The sequence below is a fragment of the Oculina patagonica genome, chromosome 14, assembly GCF_052425735.1.
Source record: "Oculina patagonica isolate OP01 chromosome 14, crgOcupat, whole genome shotgun sequence".
Taxonomy (NCBI): Eukaryota; Metazoa; Cnidaria; class Anthozoa; order Scleractinia; family Oculinidae; genus Oculina; species Oculina patagonica.
Genome location: NC_135771.1, coordinates 8753117 through 8773416, shown reverse-complemented (window position 1 = coordinate 8773416; position 20300 = coordinate 8753117). Strand labels below are relative to the sequence as shown.

General features: G+C 39.1%; 1 protein-coding gene across 1 annotated transcript in view; it reads right to left on the bottom strand.

Annotated features, from left to right (window-relative positions):
• LOC144639151 (uncharacterized) overlaps positions 1 to 20300 on the bottom strand; it is a 40727-nt gene that overhangs the window by 5960 nt on the left and 14467 nt on the right. The window contains exons 7-27 of the mRNA XM_078498395.1: positions 19928 to 20119; positions 19264 to 19455; positions 17539 to 17733; positions 16914 to 17165; positions 15854 to 16051; positions 15008 to 15196; positions 13696 to 13884; positions 13100 to 13342; positions 12365 to 12568; positions 10636 to 10836; positions 9308 to 9562; positions 8413 to 8658; positions 7713 to 7901; positions 6904 to 7131; positions 5984 to 6052; positions 5388 to 5627; positions 4534 to 4695; positions 3563 to 3724; positions 3254 to 3415; positions 1219 to 2759; positions 1 to 517 (exon numbers count right to left, since the gene is read on the bottom strand). The exon at positions 1 to 517 is cut by the window's left edge and continues 348 nt beyond it. Coding sequence (XP_078354521.1) covers positions 1 to 517; positions 1219 to 2759; positions 3254 to 3415; positions 3563 to 3724; positions 4534 to 4695; positions 5388 to 5627; positions 5984 to 6052; positions 6904 to 7131; positions 7713 to 7901; positions 8413 to 8658; positions 9308 to 9562; positions 10636 to 10836; positions 12365 to 12568; positions 13100 to 13342; positions 13696 to 13884; positions 15008 to 15196; positions 15854 to 16051; positions 16914 to 17165; positions 17539 to 17733; positions 19264 to 19455; positions 19928 to 20119 — 5826 coding nt within the window. The remainder of the gene's footprint in view (positions 518 to 1218; positions 2760 to 3253; positions 3416 to 3562; positions 3725 to 4533; positions 4696 to 5387; positions 5628 to 5983; positions 6053 to 6903; positions 7132 to 7712; positions 7902 to 8412; positions 8659 to 9307; positions 9563 to 10635; positions 10837 to 12364; positions 12569 to 13099; positions 13343 to 13695; positions 13885 to 15007; positions 15197 to 15853; positions 16052 to 16913; positions 17166 to 17538; positions 17734 to 19263; positions 19456 to 19927; positions 20120 to 20300) is intronic.

Below are 20300 nucleotides of genomic sequence, written 5' to 3'. Positions count from 1 at the left end.
GTTCGCAATATGTCCCGTTATATCCCTTTAAGCATGAACACGAATATGACGAAATGTGGTCAACACAGGTTGCATTATTGGAACAATCATTGTCTAAGCAATCGTCAATGTTTATGTCACACAGTTCTCCTGTAAATCCAGGTCTACAGTGACAAGTAAATGCGTTTACTTCATCGCTGCATGTGGCACCATTAGCACAAGGGTCTGACGCACATTCGTCAGTGTCAATCTCACAAAAATTCCCTTCAAATCCAGCAGAGCAGTTGCAAAAGAAACTGTCAGGCCGGTTCACGCACTTGGCGGTGCTGTTTTTAGTGCAATTTGCTTCTAGACAGTAATCTATCATGTGTTGACAAAGGCTTCCATAAAACCCCATTGGACAAGAACAAGTGAAGTTTGATACAAGGTCGACGCATTGCCCTCCGTTCTGACAGGGTTTTGATTCGCAGTCATCGATGTTCGTTTCACAGTTCCGCCCAGTAAATCCTCCAGAACAAACACAGGTGTAGTTGTTAACCTTTAAATAATACATAAATGCAGAATTATGAGTTGGTAATGGTAGTTATAAACGACGACGTGCATTGCGTTGCACAGAGTTCTCAAAAGAGAGCTTCACGAATCTGCCATATAGAGATTACGCAAAAAGAATGAGAACATTAATAGTATGCACAAGACCCGAACGCGTTTTTTTGCAGCCATGGAGAACATGCTATCATTTATTCGTATTTTCATGACAGATTCTTTAACCCAGATATTGCTGTTACAACTTCCAAAGATAACGATTTTGTAAATCTCATTTAAGAAAATTGCATCCAAACGTCAAGTAAATTACAGGAACCTCGTGGTTTGAATTCTGAAATAGCTATATTGATGAATTACATAACGTAAATGGCCTATTGGTGTTATTTTTCTTCAATGGTGTTTAAATTTGCTTTTTCTTTTGCTTACTTTGTACGTAAAAACCAGCCTTTAGAGACCGTCGAGAGGCTTGGCAAAGGATCGACTGTGCTTGCGTTATCCCGTTTACAGAGACGGCGCAGCGACGCGAGAATCAGAAGAATAGGCGCAAGCACCAAAAACAAGAAAATTTCTCTACATGCGCTTGTGCTTGTGTTACCTTAACTTATTCGTAAATGCATATATATGTTTGAACTTAGGCTTATGTTGGCGTCGTACACCTTGTTAGGTTCATATGAAGCAAGAAAGGATATGACGTACCTCGTCAACACAAGTAGAGCCGTCCGCGCAAGGAAAGGAGTGGCATTCATTTACTTCTATTTCACATAGTTCTCCTGTATATCCTGCGACGCAGTTGCAGTGGTAGACGTCTATTCCATCAACGCAAGTTGCAAACATAGAGCAATTGTGTTCCGCACAATCATCAATGTTCACTTGACATTGGCTTCCAGAAAACCCGGCAGGACACTCACAACTAAAACCATCAACGAGATCAGTACAGCTACCATTGTTCTCACAAGGCTGGCCTGCACATTCATCGATGTTAATGCTACAGTTTTTGCCCGTATAACCGGAAAGACAGTTACATTCGTAGCCATTTATGAGGTCAATGCAAGTTGCCATGTTTACGCAAGGTTTCTCAGCACACTCATCAATATTAGTTTCACATTCTAGTCCTGTAAAACCGTGGTTGCACTTACACTGGAATTGGTTTATACCATCAATGCAACTACCACCGTTTTGGCATGGGCTTCCTTCGCACTCGTCAATGTTGTTCTCACAATTGGTACCACTAAATCCCTCAACGCATAGACATTCAAACTGGTTAATCCCGTCCAAGCAAGAACCGTTATTTAAGCACGGATACGACCCGCATTCATCAATGTCAATATTACAGGTTTTTCCAGAAAATCCAGGAGAGCAGTTACAACTGAAATCTCCATAGCCATCTATACACGAGGCATTGTTGGAGCATGGTCCAGAACTGCATTCGTCAATGTTATGCTCACAGGAAATTCCATCAAATCCTTTGAGGCACTGGCAAGTATATTCGCCAACTCCATCAATGCAGGTTGCATTATTTTGGCACGGTTCTGTGGCACATTCGTTGATCTCAAATTGACAGTCATTTCCATAATACCCTCTTGCACAGGCGCAGACATAACCATTGGTCTGATCTAAGCAACTTCCGTTGTTTTGACATGGACTAGAGGTGCATTCGTCAACATCAGTTTGGCAGCGGTCACCGGTATACCCTGCCTCGCACTGACATGTGTAGTTGTTTATACCGTCGATACAAGTGGCTCCATTTAAGCATGGGTTGCCTGGTAAACAGTCGTTAATGTTCTCTTCACAGCTTCGACCTCTAAATCCTGAGACACATATGCACTGATAAGCATTGAATTTGTCAACACAAGTGCCACCATGAAGACAAGGATTAGATTGACACTCATCTTCTTCAAGGTCGCACGTTTCTCCGACGTAGCCTGGTTCACAATGGCACTTGAAAGTATTTAGAAGGTCTTCACAAGTAGAATTGTTTGAGCACGGATTGGACTCACACTCGTCAACTTCTTGATCACAAGTCCTTCCAGTATAACCAGAGATACAATCACAGACGAAATTGTTTATCTGATCTCTGCATGTGGCATTATTTAGGCACGGGGTGCTAGCACATTCATCGATGTTTACTTCGCATTGTTTACCAGTGAAGCCAGGGGGACAAGTACAGCGAAAATCGCCTATTAGGTCCGTGCAGCTACCATTGTTCTGACATGGATTGGAATCGCATTCATTTATTTCTGTAAGAAAAACAGTTGTTATCGAGCTTAAAGCCTTGACCAAACGGCAAAGCAAGTTGACACAAGCTGAAAACTTGCGTCCACTTGCGTCTCCGTCTGGCCAGGACTAATGCATACACTTGCGTTGACTTGCGTTCATTTTGGTCGAGTTCAAAATTTCACTTAAGTTAACGTATTTTTTTCACCGTTTTGCCACCCATCGCAAGTCAACGCATTTTTTGCAGTTTACTTCAAATACTGAATTGCACCTCATAGCATTTAAAATGACTTTTTGCAAACTTACATGCACTTGTGACTAAACTTGCGAGTCCAATTGGCCACCCAACGCAAGTCTGTACGCAATATACACTTGCGACTACTTGCATTATCGTTTGGCCAGGGCTAACATATACTATCCAATTCTTTTCAGTAAACAGGTGTGTTGCGAGCTGATTAAAACAGTGCAATTCCTTTCTTTTCGTAAGTATGAACACAGCAAAAGGGTGCAAACATACCTAAGCAGCTTGAAGGACTAGTTGAGCCAACCTGAAGAGTAACTTTTGTTCCAGAGCAAGGAATGCAACTCTTTTGCTCAAGCTTGGGCTGGTATGATCGTCTGTCGCATAGAGAGCAGGGCTTCAGACCAGTATTTGAAAAGGTTCCGGGCTGACAAGGTTCTGAAAGTGCAACAAATTATCAAAGGTAATGATTTCTCGTCCATTTAAACTTTACCTGTCAAAGTTGAAAGTCAATTATGAACAAAACGGAACAATTAATTAAAGGACAACTTAATACTCCCGGGCTCTCTTGGTTTGGTTATATACCTGCGCAATCACTTCTGCTTGTGGCGCCATCTCCAGGAGTCGTCATGTTCTGTACACAAGCACGACACTCTGTCTGACCAGTTACGTTCTGGTACTTTCCCTTTTCACAAGGATAGCATCCCTCCAAACCAGTAGGAGAGAAAAAACCTTTCTTGCAAAAAGCTGTGGATAGAAGCAATCGTGAGTAATGTATAATTAACATTCCAAATTCTCGAGATTTTGAAAGAAAGAAGAAAGGAATTTTTTACAGTCATGACATTTTTGGTTCATTAACATGCTAATTAAATTGCATTGCTCTAATTTGCATTTTAAACATAAAAGCAGGTTTTCTTTCTACCAGCATGATCTCAGAGAAACTGTTAACCAAATCGGAAAAACCGGAAACCAGAGCAAATACCAAATCCGAAAAACCGCTAGTATTTTTACCGGAAACCGAAAACCATAAGCTAATAGAAGGAAAACCCGAAAACCGAAGAAGACACCAAAACCGAAAAACCGCGGTTCTTTGTTGCAAAAACCGAAAAACCGATCTAAAAAATGGCCAAAACCGAGAAACCGAAAACCCCAAAGTCCCCCTCTATAAGAGAATTGTAAGAAATTCCTCTACGTCTAACGGCCTTATGGTTAGTGCGCTGGACTCCGGATCGAGCAGTCCGAGTTCGAGCCCTAGCCGGGATCACTGTGTTGTGTTCTTGGGCAAGACACTTTTCTCTTGTAGTTCCTCTTTCCACACAGATGTATAAGTAACGGAGAACTATAGGCTACGGTGGTATGGGCCACTTGGCTCGACACAGACTTTACCTAATAACATAAATTCTATACTTTACTCAGTTAGTTTAGAATCATCCTCAGTCATATTACAAATAAATGAAATGAGACACTGTGAATCCTGGCCACTGAATCCTGGCCCTTACTCAGTTAGTGTGTCAAGAAACTTATTTCTATTCCTTATGCAGTACTTTATTGGATACCTTTGCAATCTGAAGAGTTCCGAGATCGACTGTCTACTGTTGACATCCCAGGAGGGCAGCTGTTACATTTGATCTGTGCTTCACTTTCTTGGTAGAACCCCTTGGGGCATTCTTGGCACTGCTTTGCACTGACGTTGTAGTAGGTACCAATCGGGCAGTTCACTGTTGAATTAAGAATCATTAAACAATGACACAGCTTAAAAGAAGCCGTAAAGAAGACCTGGGACAGGCAATATTTCTCTTGGAAGGGAAGGAGACACTCTCTCAAAATCTGTCTTTGCTACCAGTCGCTTTAAACTGTCCTCCTACGCCTCCATCTTCAGTTCTTACTTCCCCTTCCCGTTTTCGGTGCCGACATTTTCGGCCGTTTTGTCCACGAGGTAACTTTTCCTCAATTTTTTTTCTTCAGAAAAACGTGTTATGATATACTGGATATATAGACAGTCGTAATAGAGCCTTCCCGAGTGCAGCAATACTCATGATTCAAAACGAGTCCTGACACAAAAACTTTAAAACGTTTTTGATTTTCACGTGAAAGAACATACCAGTGAAATTCATTTTCATATGGTTGATTCTCCCATTGTTGTCTATACATTTATACAATACGTCCAAGCGCGCGTTGCTCTTGAAAGGGAAATTATTCTCAAAACACACAAATTGTATGTTTTGTTTTTCAGTCTATTAGAAAATCAACTAAAACAGTTATCCCTCTTGTTTTCTGCAAGCGATAGTCAGGGGGTGATCCGCGGAATGCTGCCTTTCTTGAATACTGGCATAGAGAAAACTCTAGGGTAGTGGTCTAACATTTCATTTAAAACTGTACTAAGTAAAAAGGGCAAGTTAACAATACTTACCACACAAATCATTTTTGATAACTTGCCCTTCACTGCATGTTTTCTGGATTTCGTAAGTAACAAATGATCCTGCTTTTGGTGTAAGGGTTTCGCCTTGGACATCGACAGTAAGATTGCCTGCGTCTACAGACTTCTCTAGTTTGATAGCAGCATTTTCCAAAGCAGCCTTTGCATTAATGCTGATGTCCGTCATATTGGCGAATGTGAGGTTACTGTTGTTTCTGAGACTAGAGAGGTCCACTAAAAAAGGACACACAATTCAAAGTTACATTCAGCGACCATAGTTCGAGTGGGATAATATATTAGTGCCAGCTTTTAGGACCATGACTGACACATAGCCGGCCGAACCTTTTTCTTACTAGTAAGACTGCTTTCTCGTTCGCGCTACGATTGTTCGACAAGCCCAAAAAGGCGTCTGGTATATTAGGAGGCTGCATTCCTGTATACAAAATTTCATTTTAGACATACTTTATATGACACCGTTTATAGATTGGGATTACATAAATTCTCAGTTGAAAGATTATTGGAGAATAGAGCAAAATTTATGAAAACCCAGGCCCTATTTGCTAACACAGTTAGAATACAACATGACTTACCAACTATATCAAACTCAACAACCACCTCTTCCAAAACAGACCGCCGAATCCTTTGAAGGAATTCTTGCACTGAAATTCAACAAAATACCCTAACAATTTCATCCTTGTCCAAAACAAGGTTATAACAGATTCCTCCAAGAAGCACTTCCAAAAACGGCAAACTACATATATCGAAAGGTTATTATTCAACAAATGCGCGCGCTGCCCATATATGGTCAAAATGTTAACGTTATCTGTCATCCGTACATAACAGATATCCTGAATTATCCTGCAAAATCGCGCGGAATATCGCCTGATACTTAGCCGACGAGGCCGTAGGCCGAGTTGGCTAAAATCAGACGATATTCCGCAAGATTGAGCAGGACAATTGTTATATTATTCAACAAATTGTCAACGAAACACATTTCACAGATAAAAAACTGTAATTATGCAGCGCTTTTCAAGATTTCGGACGAATCTTCGCTACCTACATATATCGCAGGATATCTGTTATGTACGGATGACAGATAACGTTAACATTTTGACCATATATGGGCAGCGCGCGTATGTGTTAATAATAATTATCTGTCATCTACCCATGATAGATATCAATGGTATCCTGACCTTATATACAAGGGTATCGTGACAAGTTACTGAAAGCTAACATTGGATATGCCCAGTTTTGGCTGCGTTAGTTGACGTACTTAGACCAATCGTGCACGGGAAAAAATATATGATGGATTTTAATTAGTATATAAAAATAAGACCTAAAAAGGTGCCTATGTTCGTTGTTTTGCACTTCTCTATAAAGACGCGAGGGTTCAAATCAGAAGGGGTCTATGGTGCGTTTCGTCCAATGAGAGCGCGCGGGGTATTAATCGCTGGGTTATAACCTTGGATATTCTTAATTTATAATTTTACAGATTTGGATATTAACTCACCTGTCAAACTCCGCCTACGTCTGGTATCACTGTAACAGGTCACCTTGACATTATCAGCCTTACATTTGTCCTGTAAAGTTTTGTCCTGACAGACTTCTTTGAACACTGAATTATTCAACAACTGAATAAACTGTTCCTTTATTTGTCTTTGAACGTCTGGATCTGAACAATTTCCACTGAAGAAATGTAACCTGTTAGTTTTTCTCTCGGAAATGGGAACCGTAGTCTCTGAAACAAGATAAGTGAAAGATTAGATACTCATTAACGCTCAAAAAACAGTTAAATGTGCTTAAACAAAAATCATCCTAATCACTAACAATCTGCTAGGACTATATTAATTAATTATAATAATAGCAACGTAGTGACAAGAATTCGTCAAAGAAAATTATTTTCTTAAAGATGACTGTTTAGAAATACCTATGTCTTTTCTAAGGAAGCGGTAAAATTGCTTGTCATATTCCCTTACTGATCTGACCAATATAGCTAATATTATATACATACCGTATAAAGGTAACAATAATTCAACAATGGGGCGGAAATTCCTATCTTTTGGTTGCCGTTCACACAAATGAAAAGTGAAAACCATCGGCGTGCCTTGTAAATGCCAAGTTTCACACCTGACCAAAGCAAGAAGCCAAACAGTAACTGCTCGTCTGCACACGGCTCGAACAACAAGCATTTGATGTCCCCACGAAGGGACCCCAATACGTGTGACTGCCGCGAGGCGCCACTGACTAACATTGGCTTGAGTTTTACTTAGCAATTTAGCTCCATAGAGTGTGCAAACGAGCTGGGTCCTTATTTACTACCTGCACAATCCGGCCAATCGCCTGGTGGTAACCATACCCCACTAGCACCGCATGCCCAAACTGCAGTCGCCAAAACCTCTGGAAAGTCGTACTGGTCGTTGCAAAATGGGGAGCAAAATCTTCCAAACATCCAGTCATCGCAAGCCATAGCACCATTCTTTGGTGGTCGTTTCTCTATACAGTCTGTAGCTGCACGCATACATACGATTAATGAATGACAGTGATATTTATGTGATCATGTTATATATAGTCAGAAAGAAAAAAGGATTGAAATATTTCAAGTGCACGTAAAAGTAAGTCTGGGCTGTTGTAGAGCAACTACGCCACATGCAGAAAAAAAAACGAAGAAGATCCGAAGCTTTATCTGGTTAACTTTCGTTTTGTTCTCCCTCGTTTTGAGATTAACTTCTTAGCAAAAAGTATATATATATGACTGACTCCCCTATATCTGACAGAAGTTATTGGCCTATTACCGACACATTCGCAAAAATTCACAAACTCGATCGAGGCTAGCGTCGAGTCTGTTAAAAAAAAAACATTACAGTTATACAGTTATTGTTAAACAATTACTGCCACAGCGACGAATGGCGCAATTAAAAACCTACCGATTTAGCATACTGTTAACTTATGATCCCTCAGAAAGTTTGATAGTTGACAAAACTAAACAAGAAAATGAACTGAATCGTAAAAAGTTTCTTACGTTTGACAGTTACAACAAAATGACAAACTGCAGGGTTATTGTTTGGGTTGTTGTCGTAAGCTCGACAGTAGATATTCCAATCGCCCCAGTAGAAAGATTCACCACTCTCCCGGTTACACTTTGGCACAATGTAGCCGAGACTATTGTCTTTAAAGACCGGTGCAACCCAGTTTACGATCGCTGTTAGTGCTATGGCTTTTACAGTAAAACTTGTAGGACAGAACAAAACTTGAGGACCCATGTTGTCTGAAATACAAAAGCAACACAAATAATGTGGCACACAGAGAGTGAAGAAATATAGGTAACTAACAATTTATCTGATTAATCGACTTTAAAATGTTTACGATAATCCAAGTTTAAGATGTTTATTTTAAAATGCCTTATAATCCCAGTTTGTTCTAGTCACAAAGCACCCCAGTCAGCCAAATTAAAATGGGTGATGCTGTGATCCGATGAAGGTCGGTGGTCGAATCACATTGACCATAAATTATACCAAAGAAGATTTCTCGTAGCCGGTAGTTATATTCTTCCCTTATTAGATTACTTTGACGTGATTTGGGCTGGTCGTACAAGGGCTTGTACAAGTCAAGCAGAATTGATAAACTCTATAACCTACAGGCAACTCGGCTCATCATCATCATAAAATCATCATCATCATCATCATCAATAAAGTAACATTGAACCTATAACCTGCCAACCAATTTTATTCATAGCTTGATAAAGCATGGTTACTTCATCAGCCAAGTGAAAAGTCCAAAAAATGTTTCTTGCCCATCGAGTAAGTGATGGATGAAATCCACTAGCCCGGCAAAAAGGAGAATCCACTCGCCCTGGGCTATTGGACAAAGCTATTTATCACAGTCTTTTAATTTTTATTAGGCTTAAACCATCTTACCTTCAACTCTGATTTGAAAGATGCACGCCTGAGCTGTGTTGCCATTTGTGTCGACAGCTGTGTAAGTAACAGTTGTTGTTTCGTTGAACTTATAGGGTGGACGAACGCCAGCAGGGCTGACATCGACGACAGGTGCAATGTCGCTGTTATCGCTGGCAATAGGAATTGTCCAATTTGCCTCTGCACTACCATTGATATTCAATGGAACAATTATGTCAGAAGGGCAGGAGTTCTCAAACGACGGAGGAGTGACATCTGGCAAAATATAAGAAACATTTGACTCGCATTATAAGGGCTAATTTGTGTTGGTTGTGAGAGCTTCAATTTGAACTTCTAAGAGGCTGTTTTTTCTAAAAAAAAAACCCACTCAAATTCGCATCAAAAAATAATTTTGCCTGAAACTGGCAACTGAAATACTTTACCGAGGCTAGAATAAAAACAGATTTGGTTTCATTCAAATTGATTTTCTGGCCGCGTTAGGAGCCATTGAGTATTTTGCCTCTTCGGGAAAGCTGCAACATCTGGAAAATTAGAAAAATAGGCATTTTTCGAGCCGCTGTCAAATATTTCATTCGCATCGAACACCGATAATTTTTGCATTAATTTGTTCATTAGCATTTCTAGTTTTCTAAGAAAGTAGCAACTTTTCCCTCGATTTATCTGGCAATGCAAAAACAAGGATATAATGACCACTACTGATCGGCTTCGAACAAAGGTTGAAAATGACCTTGATTTAGAAGCGAAAATTTCAATTTCGGGACCTAGCTGATAACTCTACTCTACACGGCCGAAATGTGTTGTCCTTTATCGGCTCAAATATGCAAACTCGCATGTACGTTTTCAGTATTTCAAAAGTTATTAACATTTGTATTATTAACAGTCTGGTATCAGCACATGTCCGAGTAATAACAACATTTCCGCAATATTGTCCAGTTATTACTCGCACATGTGCTGATACAAACGGTCATAACTTTTAAAATACTGAAAACGTACATGCGATTTTGCATATTTTAGCCGATAAAGACTATACTTTTTGGCTGTGTAGAATAAACAAACGCTTTGTACAATAAGAATCGTAGGAAGTTACACGTTCCAACCCTTCTGTGGTTCTCATTTAGCCTGCACAGCCTTCATTGCCTGCACAATGTGGCGATCATGAGCTGACAACAGTATAATGATTTAAGGAATCAGGTAATGGGTACTGTTGGCTGTTCAGTGATGCAGCTTATCTAGCTTGGTTCAGAAACAGATGAACCTGAAAAATTTTAACTACGACATTTATATCCAAAAATTGGCATCTGCCGTCAGTATATACAGTTGTAGCTTACCTTCACAGAGAATTATTTTGCTTGTATCATTACTCCACTGTCCATTTGATCCACAGAAAAACTGATCCAGACCACTGATCTCACTAAATCCAAAGTGACAACCTACTTTGCAAGATGTTCCGTAAACCGGCCTTCCAGAGGAACAAAACCAGGGCGAGATCCATCCATGAATGGGAACAGGCAGGGGACTGCACTTTTGAACTTTGAATAAATAAAATTCTTTTAATAGCAAATTTAATGGCAGCAAAAAATTATGAAAATATGAGGGCTCGAGGACTCAACGAATATGGAATAAAATAAAAATATTACCTAGCAAGGTTCATATCTAAACTACCTACAATTTACGTTCCTGATTGGTTAATAATAGTTCTTTTCTCTTTAAGTAGGACGCTTACACACTTTTTACATCTATTTCGTGCACTGAATAAAATTCAGTAAACTTTACTGGAGTGATCAATCCCCGTGTCCTACGTAGTCGAACACACAATGTCGAACTTGTAGGCGGACATCATCTGTCCCCCCCCCCCCCCCCCCAAAAAAAAAAAAAAAAAACACTTTCAGAACACCTTGAACTGTTGTTTTCTGGACACGTAGTGTGCTAAAAAAAATTCTGCCTTTAATAATATACACGAAAAAATTTCTCAAATCTGATTGGCTTAGAGAAATGCAGTTTTTAATAAATTCGATGCAGAAATGAGGAAATACAGTGCAGAAAAAGGAAATCCGGTGCAAAAAAGGGAAACAAACAGAGCATTCTGATTGGTTTATAAACAAAGGCACCCACACAGGGCCAATTAAATGCTTCTACTCGATCTGAATGGCGCGAAGTTTGGATCTGCTTCGAGATGCGAGTGAAAAAAATGGCTGGCGTTTTGAGTACATTAGAGGACCATAAGACAGTTCTTAATACCATAGTTCTGAAACGTTTTTTTGTTCTCGTTTTGGAATAACTGGTTTCTTAAGAAGGAAATTGCCGACAAAATCAAAACTACAAGCCGACTAATCTTCACGCTTTGCTTGAGCGAATTTAATTACGCCGAATTAAAAAACAATCACATTGGCGAAGATTATGGACCAGATAGCCTCAAAGTAATGACTACATCGCTTGAAAGACACTGTACTTAGAGAACACTGTACGGGCAGAGAATCATTTCGTCCAAGGAAGTGTTGAAAAGAAAAGCGAAACGGCTTCACTTGACTGGAGGTCGAGTCGAAAACGCCCAAGGAAAGCCCGACAAGTAGAAGCAAAAGAAAATCTCTGAAAGAGGTAAAACCCAGAATCTTAAATTGAGATAATTCGTTAAACTGTTTATCCAGATTTTTCGGCTAAAAACTTTTAAAACATTGAGAAAACCGGCCTGTACATTGTTTCGGCTTTGACCTTGTTTTGAATGAACGCGTGATTATATTTGCCGAGTTTGAATAAATATTTTTGTACGAGATTTGCGCTTGTTATTTTCTCGCAATTTTCTCAAGAATATTATTAATAAGTAATCACATGATCTTTCTCGTGCAATTTGGAATAAATAAGCACTCGTAAATTTTTCAAAGACTACAACTACACATTTTCAAAGACTACAATTTTGTTAGTCTTTGAAAAATTTACTCGTGTTTATAATTATTTATCCCAAATTGCACTCGAAATCATGTGATTACCTATAAAAATTATAACCACAAGTAGTTACCTGCACATTTTACAAATATCAGTATTAAACAGTCATGCACCTACTTCTGCAAGATGGTTCAGATCCATTCCAGTATCCAAGAATTTGATCGGGGGCTTTGAGGAGACATGTGCGTTTCGTTGTCTCATGTGCGCCGTCCAAAGTGTATCCTTCTTTACATCCAAAGGTACACACTGATCCAAGTGTGTTGCTGCAATTTCCAACAATGAAACCATTTCGAGGAGAAAATGAAGGCCGACAGTAGACAACTATGTAAACAGGAAAAGAAAACTGAAATAAGCATATGCAAGAAAGAGGTATCACCTACTCAAGGGCACTCCAGGATAAGTGGGTCAATAACTGAGCGGATCTAAGACAAAAAACATTTTCAAAGGCTTCACTTGAAGGCTGGGAACATAAATTTATGTGTCATCCCCTTGGGTGCAGATAACGGATGGTCCATTCAAAGGCTCGGAGAGCTCGTGCCTGCTGTGCTTTGAGGAGGATAGGAGTTGTTTGTGATTTATACAAGTGCCAAGGAAATATTATGGTTTAATTAAATATAGGGAGGCTCAGCAATTGAGGTACATGCATGTATTTGGAAAGTGGTTGGCATCATCCCTAGCCTGTCATTCTCAGATCGTCAGATACATGTTAAGATGGTCTGAGGTTGCTCACTCTATATATACGTCAATATTTCACCAAAGTTGTTATCATTTTCCCTAGGGAGCTTACATTGACTTTTGCACAAAATAATTAAAAACATAACTGGATCAAAATCAAATTTTTAAAATACTCACATCTCACTTGAATTGAAAACTGACATGTTTTTTCATTCCCTGTACCATCCTTAGCAATGCATGTTATGACATGTTCTCCGATGAAGTACTTGTCAAGTATTCCACTACAGTTTATAAGAGGTTGTTGACCAGAGTTATCAGTAGCGTTAATTGTAGGCAGTTGTATTGTGGTGTAGTTAACTGCACTGTCAGCATATTCTTCAATGTTTCCAGGACAGAATGTAAAGGCAGGTTTCTCAACATCTGTCCAAAGAAAGTCATCCAGTTATATTTATTATTTTACCAAAACGTTTAGATAAAATTTGGCCCAGCATCTGAGCTTTTGTAATGCACAAATGACAAAAGCAACAAAAAAGACCAAAACAGCGCGACACGAGACAAAATCAAATGGCCTGACAATCACAGAGATGCTTGCTTTGGAATTTTGACCTAAAAGTCTGACCAGACTGGCCATAAAATTTTCAAAGGGCTTAGGTTAATAATAATTTACTCGGAAAATGTTTTGAAAAGCACACATTCAAAAACTGATTGTTACTCCTTCGTAAGAAAAGAGAAACTAAAAAGAACTGACTGTTACAAGTAGCTTTATAATTTACCTTTGCAAACAATGAATGTATCATCTGACCAGTTTCCAGAAGAAGAACAAGTCCTAATATCTGACCCATTGACTCGGTAGCCTTGCTGACAAGTAAACTGACAAAGTGTTCCGTATTGAGGATTGTTGATGCATTGGCTAGGTGTGACATCGCCATTTTCAGGTCGAGTTAATGAGCTGCACTGGACAACTGCATTATTTCAAAAGAATAAATTATGAAAAATACCACTAGCTATTAGCTGTTATTTTTTATTCAGTAGGCCGTTTATAAGATATTTTTCGTGCCTTCTTTCCACACCAGTTGACCTTTTTTGGACTAATTTTCTTTTGGTATGGGGAAATATGCGTTAGAGTTAATATAAAGAGTCTACTTAGCAATAATGTAGACGGGTGGTGCTAAGTGTGGTTGGAGAGTTTTTCTTAATCTCACAACTGCAATAAGTAACAAAAATAATTCATTCATGTTTTCATGGAAACTTATTAGCTACACTTTTAAGAGTTTTTCATAACTGACATAGACATTTTCGGTTGACTCCTTAACTGCTCGTAGTGACGACAAAATGTAATATCACTGGTCAACCCTTCGCTGGCAGTCTCTCGCCAGGTGTAAGATTGCCAAAACACAAATAGACCTCTAGTGATCACACTTTCTCGTAGTTCACTTCATGTTTTACACCACTTTCCCTTGAAAAGTCCAGCTCCAAAACAGCCTCGACACTAAAACAGTTTATCATCACGTGAACCCATGTGGAGAAAAGTTCGAAACACTTCACGAAGAAATGCCACGGTAAGATGGCGAAAATGTATACCGCTAAATGATGAGCGGATTCTCGCGTGCCGATTGGCTAATATTTAATGTCAATAAGAGTACAGACGGATGAAATTTGAAAAGCGGACGCAATCAGCGAAAGTTTTATCAATCTTTTCAGCACTGATTAAGCGCTGCATTCTTGATATGGCAAGAATCACACAAATTAATGAGGAAATCATCTAGATTTCTAGATTTCTGATGTCCATTTGGTAAATAAAGACTCGTTTTAAAAATTAATTGAAAAATCTTCTAAAAAAATGAAAGTTTGCTACTCTATCTGCTCAGTTAAAACGAAGACCAACAGACAGCAAAAGGGCCATGCCACCGTTAGTAATTTTAAAAGAGTCCATTTCCTGACTCCACTGATGGCCTGCTTTAGAGTTAGACATAATACGTAAACAAAACACTTATTGCAGGTAAGTTAGTGAGTCCCGCTCTAAATCACGTCATTGCACCCCCTTAAACCGTGGAAAAAACACTTTGAAAAGCTCGGAAAACGTACCTTCACATGTTAGAGGTGAACCAGACCAACTCCCATCTTCTTGACAATGCCTCTCTTTCGTTCCACTTATGGGTTTGTATCCATGTTTACAGTAAAAGAGGCACTTATCACCATATGAATTTAAGGCACTTCCACTGCATCCCGACATGATGACGTTGGCCGTTTTATTCAGTTTCTCGCATTTGACAACTGAAAGAAATTTAATCAGTCATTTTTGTGTCGGTTTCGGCAGCCAGCCTGGTATGGTAACCATTAGGAATAATCAACTGCTTTTTTTCGTTTTGGGGAACTTTGCATTATGAGCGAGCATTTCTAGACAAAGGATTTCAAAGATTGTCCGAGTGTTGTTCGAAGGCCATACGAACGTTTCCGAATGTTTTTTGAAATTTTCCGAAGATTAACAAAGTTCGTCAAAGATTACTGATAAGGTCCCAAAGATGGTTCAACTTTCAGGCACATTCAGCATAAAAACTCGTCAGCAAGCATGACGTCAACGGTATCTGCACGATTGTTCTCTGTGAAAGAAATCCCTGTAATTTGAATTAAAATGTTATTTAGATACTTCTATTGCAGTGAAACTACACGGAAATGCTTAGAAATCTTTCCTTCAGAGGGAAATTACTATATATTTGAAGACATAATTTCCTTAAAAAGCAACGTTTCAGGGGGTTTTTTTTTTTCAGGGTGATGCTTATCTGCGGTTGTTTACAGTAACTTACCGAGCATCTTTGAGACAGCCTTATTCTATACCTATACTTGTGAAATACCTACCCATGCCTACAGCCTAAAAAAGGTTCCCCATTTCCCGTAGTTAATTATATAATTGATACTGAAAGTAAGGCTTACTTTCACAATGTGTATCATTTCCAGTCCAACGGGCGGGTGGCTGTCCGCCTTTAGCTTCGCACTGGCGTTGTATGGAACCTGTGAGACTGTAACCTTTATGACATGTAAACGAGCAGTTTGATCCAAAACGATTTTCATCAGAACAAAGCATTCTACCACTTGGTGAAGGAGCCATCAGCTTTGGTATGCAGTACATCACTAGAAAAATAGAATGCGTAAGTGTTAACAGTAACGAATAATAGTGAGTAAATATCCAATAGAAAGCATGTAACATTAATGAAAATATTAAAATAGACTCGAGGGCGTTTTCTTTCAAAGTGGGAAGTAAAACGGGGCCCTGGGGAGGAGGTTCACAAAACCGGCTTATTTGTGGTCTTCCAAATTCAGTTATCCCCCGTTTACGCTGAAAGGGGTTATTAGTTTTCAAGACGTTTAGTAAGGGATAGATTAAAAACAAATTCATAAAGTTTTGGTCTGCAGAAGGGACTGATTTGCTTGAGGAAACTGATCAGTGGTATTTAGAATGAGACTGTAGTTTTCGTAAAATCTTTTGCACTGCGTCGACGGCAAGTCAGGAACACTTGATTAATTATTCACTAGAGATTTATAAACGTAAATTAACCACCTAGCGACTTTTAACAGCTGACGTTTTAAACGTTAGCCTTCTTTGAAGCAAAAATAAAATTTAGGTAGGAAACGCCATCAAGATTTAATTATTTTAGGAAGGATCTTGCGAAGAATAATCAGACTGAAATGCGAATATAATATTGTGAGTGCCGACTTCAGCACAAAATGCCTGCGTGTGTGTAATCATTCTGTAGCAATTATTTTTTAATATTTACAACGTCGGGTTCGCAGACAGGCCAGAGGCCTTTATTTATCTTCGAATATTACATTCTAACATATAATCAGAAGTTCACAAGTATATGGCCCAATCTCTAGTTGATAGATTGACATATAGGGCCGTATCCAGCGGTAAAAACCTGACTAATAAGAGTAATCGACCTCCTCCCCACTCCACCCCAACCTATCCCACCCAAGATGTCATTAGGTCACTTACCGGAGACAGTGACATCAAATTTGCATTCCGCTTTATTTCCACTGTCATCGGTAAAAATGTATTTGACAGAATGAATGCCTTCTTCAAATACGTCACCAGGATTTTTCCCAAAGTGCTGAACTTTTGGCGAGTCTCCTGAGTTGTCTGTAGCATACGGTACAGTCCAGTTTATCCTCTTTGATTTGGAATTCCTGTCAGCATACTCCATTATTGTATCGGGACAAGATTCACCAAAATCAGGCGGGGAAACATCTGTTTAGAAAAGTGTAAAGACAAAATAGAACAATAATTGATAGGCGCATGAATCTTCTGTTAAAAAAATATTTACTTTCAGAAAACATGAATGTCACCTTGTGTTCGCGAGAAAAAACTAAGCTGAAAAGGCTTGTTTGTCAAATTTATCTGTTGAGTCCATGAATACTAAATTGTTTTCATTAAAGTGCTAATGATGAAAAAGAAAAAGAGACGTCTTTTATCGTCCTCAGATAAAGACTACCAAAGAGCAAATACGCCAAATTAATGTCAAGACTAAATTTCAACAAGAACATAGATTATTTTATCTCTACTTTCGAGCTTTTTTTATCTGTCATTGCTTGAATAGAGCCAAAACGGACTGGAGACGTACCTTCGCAGTGTGTGTTTTCAGTTGAAGACCAGTCGCCACTCTGGGTGCATGTTTTTATGGTTGGCCCTTGTAGCATGTATCCTGACGAACATTTGAATTGACACTTCATTCTGTAGGAAGAACTGCTCACTTTACAGGATGCGGGTTCCACTGAGAGTCCTTTCGAGTCGACAGTAAGCGGGGAACATGTCACAGCTTAAGCATGAGACAAAAACAATCATTAGTAAACAAAAACAATGATTAGAGGAACGAACAGATCATGTAATTGACAGGCACTCTTATCATAACAATGTATGGCTGTGTTAGAGTTTCTGACGAGTTAAGTTCAATTTGCACGTACTGTACTGTATATATGAAGTGTTGAAAAATTAGTAAAATATCAATTATTAAATTGGCAAATTGAATATTCGATCGACACCGATAACTCGAAACCCCGCTTAATCGAATTGTGTTTTTTTCGTTTCTCTTCAGAGTTCGAGTTACCGGGATTCTACTGTTTATTCAGTAACTGAAAATGAAGATAGTATGTTTTAAGCCTGGTGATTAAAGGATAGTGATAGATAGGTGTTTTTCTGTAAATGACACAGGAGTATTTGGAATCTTTTACAGAGTATATGCTTGTGTAATTTACTGAAAAACAACATCTTTCGATTATATCAGTTTTGAACATTTTGGGGGCATTTTGGGGCTAGTGGGAGGGAGGTAAGAAGGGGAACGAAACAAAGGACGAACACAATTTTAAAAACTATGGCTATTCCTTTTTGGGCAGAGTAGGGTTTCTCTTAGTGGATTTACATAAAAGACTTAATCCTGTTATGGTACTTCATAAGTTTCAACTCGTCGGGATATAAACCTTTGAACGTACAAGCTGGGGAGCTGGGTCTATTCTGCTTTTGACGTCATGGCCGATCTAGACCCAGCTCTTCACTGTGCGCCGTGACGTCAAACAAGAATGCACTTAGTGATACACTCAATAACCAAACAAACCGAACCTGGAATTTTAAAGCTGCGACGGCATAGATTTAAAATCGCTAAAATCACAACAACACGCGTACGTGCGCTACTTCTAAATTCGTTTTGAGCCTAATACGTCAAGATTAAAAACTGCCTTTTCATTTTACTTACCTGTATGTTTGCTGATATGATATATGATAGCTTTATTTTCACACGCTGTTTCCATCGGCTTTTCTAAAAAAACTATTATTACACTAGTATCCCTCTAGACTTCAGATTATTTATAAACTTCCAAGCCTTTAGCTTTTTGTTTCGGTTTTCCGGCAACCCAGCCGCAATCTTCCTTCGAAATTCCCTGTTCAGTTTGTTTGGTTCTTGAGTGTATAACTTGTTTGACGTCACGGCGCCCAGTGGGGAGCTGGGTCTAGACCGGCCATGACGTCAAAAGCAGAATAGACCCAGCTCCCCACTGTGCGCGGTTTTAGACCCAACTGGAAGTGAAAATATTGCGTTTTAAGGTCGAAAACGCTGTGAAAAAAACGAGATTTCGAATTTCTTTTTTCGATGTTCGCATCAGCATACCACGAAGATTTGATCAGGCAAATACAAAAAAATCTGTCATATATACTTTAAGATGGAAGTAGGTTTTCGCTCAAATCTAGGTACGCTTTTGTACCACAAACCTGCAGTTGTTAAACATGCATTCGGCACAATGAAAAAAAGAAAGTCGTCTGAAATACATTCACTTTCGTATATGCTAGTTGTTCTGACCTTTACAACTTAGAGGTACGCCGCTCCATGCTTTGTTAGCTTTACATTCTATAGAATGTGAGCCGCTAACACGCTTATATCCGAGGTTACAGTTAAAAAAGCAGATTGTTCCAAACTTTGGGGAGCTTTCTTGGCATCCACTTCCTGCCATGGTTACTTTGGCAGGTACTGAAATGACTGGGCATTTGATCGCTGAAAATTAAAAGATCGCCGTACGTCAGTACACGTTTAAACTTTTGCAAACATACAGAAATTCTGTGTCATGCAATACAGGTCAAATGCAAATATTGATAATTAAGCTTTTTAAAATGTATGAGGAGTTTCGCGCAATTCGAGTGCATTAATGAGTTATATAAGCATTTTGAAAGTTTTAAAAATGCTCAAGAAGTGCAAGAAGCACTCAGCTCCACCTAGTGATTCCCTATGCACTTCTCTCGTGTTTTTAAAAGTGCCCGCGTGCTTTGAATGCACTCAGGCGCGTTTATTTTATCGGCCCAAGAGAGAATTGTCGAAATATTTTAAGGGAACATGCCATTTTTAAATAGAAACTGAAATTTCGATTGTTGGGGTTCCTTCTCATCTTAACTCAAATAACAACAATAAGTACCTGGCTTATTGAAATTGTTGTTTTGTGTTGAACCCCGAACAACCCTGGAATGTTTACCTGTACATTTTGAATCTTCCCCAGTCCAGTAAGCAGTGTCATCTTCACTCTTTTCGCATATCCTTGGAGGGCTCGATTTTGTTTCGTATCCATTGCGGCATTTAATCTCGCACTGAGTACCAAGCAAATTGCCACAAATTGCAGGTTCCAGCACGCCATTTGGAGGCGCAACAAGTGGGTTGCAACGAAGAACTACATAAATAAATAATATACTTTTTAGTTCAGATTATTTGCATTTTCCAGTGGAGGACCAGAGGTGTGACAAACGGGGGGGATGGGGTTGGGGTGGGAGGGGGAAATAAAGATGAGTCTTTTATTGTTTTAAAAGAGGGAGTTTTTTGGCACTTTTAGCCATACATTTTTGAACAAAAGT